Source organism: Salvelinus alpinus, chromosome 16 (assembly GCF_045679555.1).
Source record: "Salvelinus alpinus chromosome 16, SLU_Salpinus.1, whole genome shotgun sequence".
Classification (NCBI taxonomy): domain Eukaryota; kingdom Metazoa; phylum Chordata; class Actinopteri; order Salmoniformes; family Salmonidae; genus Salvelinus; species Salvelinus alpinus.
The window spans coordinates 51,013,916-51,023,149 of record NC_092101.1 but is presented as its reverse complement, the minus strand read 5'-3'; the positions used below and the strand labels follow the sequence as shown (position 1 = coordinate 51,023,149).

General features: G+C 48.8%; 1 protein-coding gene across 1 annotated transcript; it reads left to right on the top strand.

Moving 5' to 3' along the window:
- Window positions 1–4,370: 4,370 nt before the first annotated feature.
- On the top strand, window positions 4,371–8,245 carry LOC139540635 (repetin-like). The gene is made up of 3 exons (XM_071344445.1): window positions 4,371–6,221; window positions 7,837–7,861; window positions 8,091–8,245. The coding sequence occupies exons 1-3, from the start codon at window positions 4,371–4,373 to the stop codon at window positions 8,243–8,245; spliced, it is 2,031 nt and encodes a 676-aa protein (XP_071200546.1).
- Window positions 8,246–9,234: the final 989 nt, after the last annotated feature.

The following is a 9,234-nucleotide window of genomic DNA, read 5'->3' as shown; positions in this document are numbered from 1 at the left end:
CTGTGTTCAGTGTCATCTTTATCCCTGTGTTCAGTCTCGTCTTTATCCCTGTGTTCAGTCTCGTCTTTATTCCTGTGTTCAGTCTCGTCTTTATCCCTGTGTTCAGTCTCATCTTTATCCTTGTGTTCAGTCTCTTCAGTCTTGTCTTTATCCCTGTGTTCAGTCTCATCTTTATCCCTGTGTTCAGTCAACTTTTTCCCTGTGTTCAGTCACATCTTTATCCCTGTGTTCAGTGTCATCTTTATCCCTGTGTTCAGTATCAACTTTATCCCTGTGTTCAGTCTCATCTTTATCCCTGTGTTCAGTCTCGTCTTTATCCCTGTGTTCAGTCTCGTCTTTATCCCTGTGTTCAGTCACATCTTTATCCCTGTGTTCAGTGTCATCTTTATCCCTGTGTTCAGTGTCATCTTTATCCCTGTGTTCAGTATCAACTTTATCCCTGTGTTCAGTCTCATCTTTATCCCTGTGTTCAGTATCAACTTTATCCCTGTGTTCAGTCTCATCTTTATCCTTGTGTTTAGTCTCTTCAGTCTTGTCTTTATCCCTGTGTTCAGTCTCGTCTTTATCCCTGTGTTCAGTCACATCTTTCTCCCTGTGTTCAGTCTCGTCTTTATCCCTGTGATCAGTCAACCTTATCCCTGTGTTCAGTGTCATCTTTATCCCTGTGTTCAGTGTCATCTTTATCCCTGTGTTCAGTATCAACTTTATCCCTGTGTTCAGTATCATCTTTATCCTTGTGTTCAGACTCGTCTTTATCCCTGTGTTCAGACTCGTCTTTATCCCTGTGTTCAGACTCGTCTTTATCCCTGTGTTCAGTCAACTTTATCCCTGTGTTCAGTCTCGTCTTTATCCCTGTGATCAGTCAACCTTATCCCTGTGTTCAGTATCAACTTTATCCCTGTGTTCAGTCTCATCTTTATCCCTGTGTTCAGTATCAACTTTATCCCTGTGTTCAGTCTCATCTTTATCCCTGTGTTCAGTATCATCTTTATCCCTGTGTTCAGTCTCGTCTTTATCCCTGTGTTCAGTCAACTTTATCCCTGTGTTCAGTCAACTTTATCCCTGTGTTCAGTCTCGTCTTTATCCCTGTGTTCAGTCAACTTTATCCCTGTGTTCAGTCTCATCTTTATCCCTGTGTTCAGTATCATCTTTATCCCTGTGTTCAGTCTCATCTTTCTCCCTGTGTTCAGTCTCGTCTTTATCCCTGTGTTCAGTCTCGTCTTTATCCCTGTGTTCAGTCAACTTTATCCCTGTGTTCAGTGTCATCTTTATCCCTGTGTTCAGTATCATCTTTATCCCTGTGTTCAGTATCATCTTTATCCCTGTGTTCAGTGTCATCTTTATCCCTGTGTTCAGTCTCATCTTTCTCCCTCAGTTTAATGTTCTCTATGACACTAAACACCTACAACGCAGAGAATAGCCATTCATTTAGATTTTCCTCCATCTCTAATTTGATGGTGTGAAGATTTTAACTCAAAGATCTAATTTGAACTCTTCTACTCTACCAACCACCCTGTTTTCAATTAGGTTTTTAATTATGACCATCATATTAGCTTTAGGTAATCACTGGCATGTTTTGTCTTTGTTCCTGAGGAATTAAAGACTTGCCTGGCAACGTAAACTTGGAACTTCTGCTGTTGTAATGGGATCAGTGAAACAGAGAAGAATCATCAGCATTTCCTCTCCTTCTCCCATCCCTCCATCCTGTCTGAGGTAACAGAAAACATCCCCAAAAAAACCTGAATGAACACAAACACAGACACTGACACGGTTCCATGGTCTGTTCTTTTGTACAAACCAAATCCCCCACCAACCCCCCTCCTCCTCCCAGTTTGAATATGGCTTCCAATCCAAACAGGGTCCGTCCAGCCAGGAATCTTCCAACAGCAAGACCAACTGTCAATGAATAGAGAAAGAGAGACACTGCTGTCTTCCTATGCCAGAGAGAAAAGCCAAAGCAAATTTGCTGGGCGAGAGGGGAGAGTTTGGCCCGATTGGATGGTATCCCTTGGAGAGTCCCTTGTAATTCCCTTGGCATGTTGGCAAATGGCGTCGACTCGCCTCAATCAGGTGTTGGGGGTCCTGGAGGAGAGGAGGAGGAGGAGAGGAAGCCCTGATCATTTGCATGTCCTGGAAGTAGGAAGGGATGGGAATTCCTGTTGGGAGAGAGAGCCAGACTTTGATGTGGGCATTCCTGTTGGGAGAGAAAGAAAGCCAGGCTTTGATCCCGGTTGGATTAAGAAGGACGGAAATAGACGGCTGTGGATCAGGGAAGTCATTCATCACCATGGAGAGGCTGCATCCCAAATGGCACCCTATTCCCTATTTAGTGCACTACTTTTGACATGGGCCCACAGGGCTCTGGTCAATCGTAGTGCAGTACGTAGAGAATAGGGGGCTATTTGGAATGTAAACAGAGTGTGGATGTGCCCAGTTCCTCCTTCACCTCTTAACCATGGCTGGCTTCAAAGACTCAGAGAGAGCCATCCCAGAGTGTACTCTCTGTCAGGGCACCTACTGCAGTGGAGATGGACTCTTACTGGGTGCTCTCTGTCAGGGCACCTACTGCAGTGGAGATGGACTCTTACTGGGTGCTCTCTGTCAGGACACCTACTGCAGTGGAGATGGACTCTAACAGGATATTAACAGGCCAGACTACTGGCTCCAATGAGGAGATCTTTTAACAGGCCAGACTACTGGCTCCAATGAGGAGATCTTTTAACAGGCCAGACTACTGGCTCCAATGTGGAGATCTTTTAACAGGCCAGACTACTGGCTCCAATGAGGAGATCTTTTAACAGGCCAGACTACTGGCTCCAATGAGGAGATCTTTTAACAGGCCAGACTACTGGCTCCAATGAGGAGATCTTTTAACAGGCCAGACTACTGGCTCCAATGTGATATTCTCCAATACAAGGAAAGGCTGAAATTAATCTGTGATGAGGCTTTATCATTGGACTATGCAACTGGGGCATTTTGAGACCTATGCTGTGGCACGTGCTTTGTCCCTCCACAGTGGAGGTATTACAGTTTTTTGGGGCAAACTCTCACTGTATTAATTTTCCATTTCTAGTAGCTTTTCATACCAATGCACTGGGCCTGCGGCTAACGGAGTGGTATGGCCTGTGCAGCAGAGATACTAAGGGAGTGATATGGCCTGTGCAGCAGAGATACTAAGGGAGTGATATGGCCTGTGCAGCAGAGATACTAAGGGAGTGATATGGCCTGTGCAGCAGAGATACTAAGGGAGTGATATGGCCTGTGCAGCAGAGATACTAAGGGAGTGATATGGCCTGTGCAGCAGAGAGACTAAGGGAGTGATATGGCCTGTGCAGCAGAGATACTAAGGGAGTGATATGGCCTGTGCAGCAGAGATACTAAGGGAGTGATATGGCCTGTGTAGCAGAGATACTAAGGGAGTGATATGGCCTGTGCAGCAGAGAGACTAAGGGAGTGGTATGGCCTGTGCAGCAGAGAGACTAAGGGAGTGATATGGCCTGTGCAGCAGAGAGACTAAGGGAGTGATATGGCCTGTGCAGCAGAGAGACTAACGGAGTGGTATGGCCTGTGCAGCAGAGATACTAAGGGAGTGGTATGGCCTGTGCAGCAGAGATACTAAGGGAGTGGTATGGCCTGTGCAGCAGAGAGACTAAGGGAGTGATATGGCCTGTGCAGCAGAGAGACTAACGGAGTGGTATGGCCTGTGCAGCAGAGATACTAAGGGAGTGGTATGGCCTGTGCAGCAGAGATACTAAGGGAGTGATATGGCCTGTGCAGCAGAGAGACTAAGGGAGTGATATGGCCTGTGCAGCAGAGAGACTAAGGGAGTGATATGGCCTGTGCAGCAGAGAGACTAACGGAGTGGTATGGCCTGTGCAGCAGAGATACTAAGGGAGTGGTATGGCCTGTGCAGCAGAGAGACTAAGGGAGTGATATGGCCTGTGCAGCAGAGAGACTAACGGAGTGGTATGGCCTGTGCAGCAGAGATACTAAGGGAGTGGTATGGCCTGTGCAGCAGAGTGACTAACGGAGTGGTATGGCCTGTGCAGCAAAGAGAGACTAAGGGAGTGGTATGGCCTGTGCAGCAGAGATACTAAGGGAGTGGTATGGCCTGTGCAGCAGATAGACTAAGGGAGTGGTATGGCCTGTGCAGCAGAGAGACTAACGGAGTGGTATGGCCTGTGCAGCAGAGTGACTAAGGGAGTGATATGGCCTGTGCAGCAGAGTGACTAACGGGGTGGTATGGCCTGTGCAGCAGCGAGGTGTGAGGTGTGGTGGTAGTGGTGGACAGCCTTTCAGTGCACCAAGTTTACCTTGTGTCCCAAATGGTAGTACACTATTCGGAAAAGGCTGCTTATTTGGGACGAAGCATGATATACCCGCGTCCACGTCCGCATCAGACACAGCATCAGGCGCAGCATCAGGAGCAGCATCAGGAGCAGCATCAGGAGCAGCATCAGGAGCAGCATCAGGAGCAGCATCAGACACAGCATCAGGAGCAGCATCAGGAGCAGCATCGGGAGCAGCATCAGGCGCAGCATCAGGAGCAGCATCAGGAGCAGCATCAGACACAGCATCAGGAGCAGCATCAGGAGCAGCATCAGACACAGCATCAGGAGCAGCATCAGGAGCAGCATCGGGAGCAGCATCAGACACAGCATCAGGAACAGCATCAGCCACAGCATCAGGAGCAGCATCAGGAGCAGCATCAGGAGCAGCATCAGGAGCAGCATCAGGAGCAGCATCAGGAGCAGCATCGGGAGCAGCATCGGGAGCAGCATCAGGAGCCGCATCAAGAGCAGCATCAGGCGCAGCATCAGGCACAGCATCAGTCACAGCATCAGGCACAGCATCAGGAGCAGCATCAGTCACAGCATCAGGCGCAGCATCAGGAGCAGCATCAGGCGCAGCATCAGGAGCAGCATCGGGAGCAGCATCAGGAGCAGCATCGGGAGCAGCATCAGGAGCAGCATCGGGAGCAGCATCAGGAGCAGCATCGGGAGCAGCATCAGGAGCAGCATCAGGAGCAGCATCAGGAGCCGCATCAGGCGCAGCATCAGGAACAGCATCAGGAGCAGCATCAGGAGCAGCATCAGGAGCAGCATCAGGAGCAGCATCAGGAGCAGCATCAGGAGCAGCATCAGGAGCAGCATCAGACACAGCATCAAGAGCAGCATCAGGAGCAGCATCAGGAGCAGCATCAGGAGCAGCATCAGGAGCAGCATCAGGAGCAGCATCGGGAGCAGCATCGGGAGCAGCATCGGGAGCAGCATCAGGAGCCGCATCAAGAGCAGCATCAGGCGCAGCATCAGGCACAGCATCAGTCACAGCATCAGGCACAGCATCAGGAGCAGCATCAGTCACAGCATCAGGCGCAGCATCAGTCACAGCATCAGGCGCAGCATCAGGAGCAGCATCGGGAGCAGCATCAGGAGCAGCATCGGGAGCAGCATCAGGAGCAGCATCAGGAGCAGCATCGGGAGCAGCATCAGGAGCAGCATCGGGAGCAGCATCAGGAGCAGCATCGGGAGCAGCATCAGGAGCAGCATCGGGAGCAGCATCAGGAGCAGCATCAGGAGCAGCATCAGGAGCCGCATCAGGCGCAGCATCAGGAACAGCATCGGGAGCAGCATCAGGAGCAGCATCGGGAGCAGCATCAGGAGCAGCATCGGGAGCAGCATCAGGAGCAGCATCAGGAGCAGCATCAGGAGCAGCATCAGGAGCCGCATCAGGCGCAGCATCAGGAACAGCATCAGGAGCAGCATCAGGAGCAGCATCAGGAGCAGCATCAGGAGCAGCATCAGGAGCAGCATCAGACACAGCATCAGGAGCAGCATCAGGAGCAGCATCAGGAGCAGCATCAGACACAGCATCAAGAGCAGCATCAGGAGCAGCATCAGGAGCAGCATCAGGAGCAGCATCAGGAGCAGCATCAGGAGCAGCATCAGACACAGCATCAAGAGCAGCATCAGGAGCAGCATCAGGAGCAGCATCAGACGCAGCATCAGGAGCAGCATCAGGAGCAGCATCAGGAGCAGCATCAGACACAGCATCAAGAGCAGCATCAGGAGCAGCATCAGGAGCAGCATCAAGAGCAGCATCAGGAGCAGCATCGGGAGCAGCATCAGGAGCAGCATCAAGAGCAGCATCAGGAGCAGCATCAGGAGCAGCATCAAGAGCAGCATCAGGAGCAGCATCGGGAGCAGCATCAGGAGCAGCAGGTAAGGCATTGTTAGGTGAAGATAGATGAAACCTCTGAGGATCAGCACCCCTTGTGTTCATCTGGCTCATCTTATCTTTGGTAGTTTGGTCGGCATCTTTCCTTGCGGTTAGAAACTTCCGTTCCGTTGCTCTTTTCCTCAAGTTGCTATAGAAACTAATACCACGTTTCACAATAGTCCTTTTCCATTTTTCCAAAGGACCTTTTACTACCTGAGTCCACAACAGGTAAACTGAGAAAGAGAGGACAGTTCAAGAAGAATGAAGAAGAAGGGGCGAGACGTGGGAATAAAAAAAGATAAACAGTTTGACCTTCTGTTTCTGCCAATTTCCTCTCTGCCGCCTCTCCTCTCCTCCTTTAGTCCTCGCTCTTTCCTTCCCTCTCTCTCTCTCTCTCTCTCTCTCTCTCTCTCTCTCTTCACCCTCGGAGGGATAAATAGCATTGCTGTGCTTTGATAGCCCCAGTCCCAAACAGCCAGCCGCTGCCGATAAATTAAAGGAACTTTGCCCATTTATCTCTGTGAGAAAGAGGTTCCTAATAGGGTCCCTATAGCCACAGGGCCCTTCTCTCCTTCACTGCAGAGCTTTGTAGATTGCCTGCTTGGTTTAAGGTGCTATTGAGTGCTCACCGGGACAATTACACGGCAGGACCCCCCCCCTCCCTCCGGAAATATCCCCCCAACCCCACCGTCTGTCCTGTACCTCTGCGCTAGTGTTGTGGGAGATGCTGTCCATGATAAGATGGGAATAGTGTGTGTGGTACGGGGATAGTGTGTGTGTGTGTGTGTGTGTGTGTGTGTGTGTGTGTGTGTGTGTGTGTGTGTGTGTGTGTGTGTGTGTGTGTGTGTGTGTGTGTGTGTGTGTGTGTGTGTGTGTGTGTGTGTGTGTGTGTGTGTGTGTGTGTGTGTGTGTGTGTGTGTGTGTTGGGGTTGGCGATAATGGGTCTCTGAATGGGTTGAGAGTAAAGTATCATGGCCATAGTGCCTGGAGTCAGACAGTGATACTAATGCAAATGTTTTTTTCCCCCACCCCTATCCTCTCCTACCCGTCTGGCATAACGATAGCTCCTACAAACAGACAGAGAAACACAGCCAGGGTGATATATAAATAAAAATAGCACACACCTTTACTGAAAATGATTTTATGTTGCCTTTAGGGAACTTAACAAACACCCGGGTACATTCCCTGTAGGTGTCCTCTATTCCCCACTTTCCTTCTTCGTATTTGTATCTTTTGATAAAGAGCAAGGTTTTCTGTGAAGAGCAATATAACCATGTTAAGGAGAAACGCTCTGGATTGTAAAAAGAAAAAAAGACTTTGGCCCTAAAACCTGGCATGTCAATCTCATCGCAGACTCGTTTGAGAAACCAAGTTGTATTTTTCACAAAATAACACAAACAAACAAAAGTTTGCTATATTCCCCCCCCACACCCAACATATTGTTCAATCTCAAAAGCATGAATTGGTACATGTCACTGTTTCTTTACAAGGGTATTCGACTGGTATTGTACTGCAAGCGTCTCAAAATCCAACTTATTTTCTTGCTGAATGAGTGTTTCTAAGCCTTTTCAGTCGAACAAAATGTAAAACAATCCACAGCTATTGTTTCTCTTTCAGCTGGAGCATCATGCCTCCAAGGAGAGTATCCTTCCCAACACAACGCCGTCAGCAAGGCCAGTTTGATCCAGAGAGTATGCAGAAGGAGAAAGAGAGAAAGAAAGAAAGAAAGAAAGAGAGAAAGAGAGAGAGAGAGAGAGAGGGGAGAAAGTGATCCAGGATCAGTACGAGATAAATCTTAGATTCAAAAGTGAAACAGAAGGCGTCTATCTCAGTGTAGACAGACAGGCTCAGTACTGATCCCACATCTGTAGAGCGCAGGGACATACGGGAAGACCACGCCACATACAGCTCCTCCATCCAACAACCTCCTCCGAGCTACCCCCACAGCCCAGCCCTGCTGCCTGGGGGCTTTCACAAGACAACCAGACAGACACTCTCAGAGCTGATAGAGAAGGGGACCAGCTAATCGAGGAACATGCAGGCCCTGTCTGTCTTGATCTTGGGCCTGGTTTCTCCTCTCAGCTCTGTAGAGAAGCAGAGAGACAGACAGATGGAGGATTCTCATTGCTCCCTTTCTTTCCCCTCCCCTACTCTCCTCTCTCTCTGCTCTCTTCTTTTCACTGAGTTTTGGCTCTCAGAGGCTAAGCTCCTTTTATTTTAATGGTGTCAGTTTGCAAAGGCTCCTGTATTGTCTTTCTGAAAGGCTGTGTGACTTGGCTATACAGTAGCTACTTACAGTAATATGCCTTGGGGTCTTTCTAGCTTAGAAGGATGAACAGAATCATTGAAGACTCATTAATAGAAATAGAATACTCGTTTAAACCAATGAAAACAGCCGGACAGAAAGGAAATTCTAACCATGACCAATGTGTCATGTATTATACGGTTACCTTTCATATTAATAACTATACTTGAATTATATACTTTAACAATTTCCTCTTGAAACAGAGGAAATATGGATACTGCTCTGCATATATTCCGTAGGAGGATGAAACACCCAGGCCAACCATTTATATTTAAGTCCATTAAAGTGATTCTATTTCCAGTGGAAAGCCGGAGCCAGCCAGTTTAAGTTATAAATGGTCAAGCTCTTCCAGTTACACAATGCCTTTGTAATATATCATTTGGCTTCCCAGTGTCCTAATATCTGGGTAAAGTTTCGTAAGGGTGCCTTTACGTGGCCCTTGCTAAGTGGTCTTAGCTCTGCTGTGATAGGCCTGCGTGTGTGCTGGGTAGCTTCTGCAGATAGCAGCTCTTGGTGGCACGGTTTGTCTCCTAGGACCCTCCCTGGCAGAAAGCAACAGAAAGGGAATCTGGAAGAGAAAGGAGGGAATTGACACAGAGCTTGGCTAGCAGCCAGAGCCAGCCTCCTCGTGTCTAATGTAGGAAGGAACGAACGGGGGGGATTTATTTAAACACTGAGGAGAGGGGACAGCTTCACAGTGCCAGATTAAT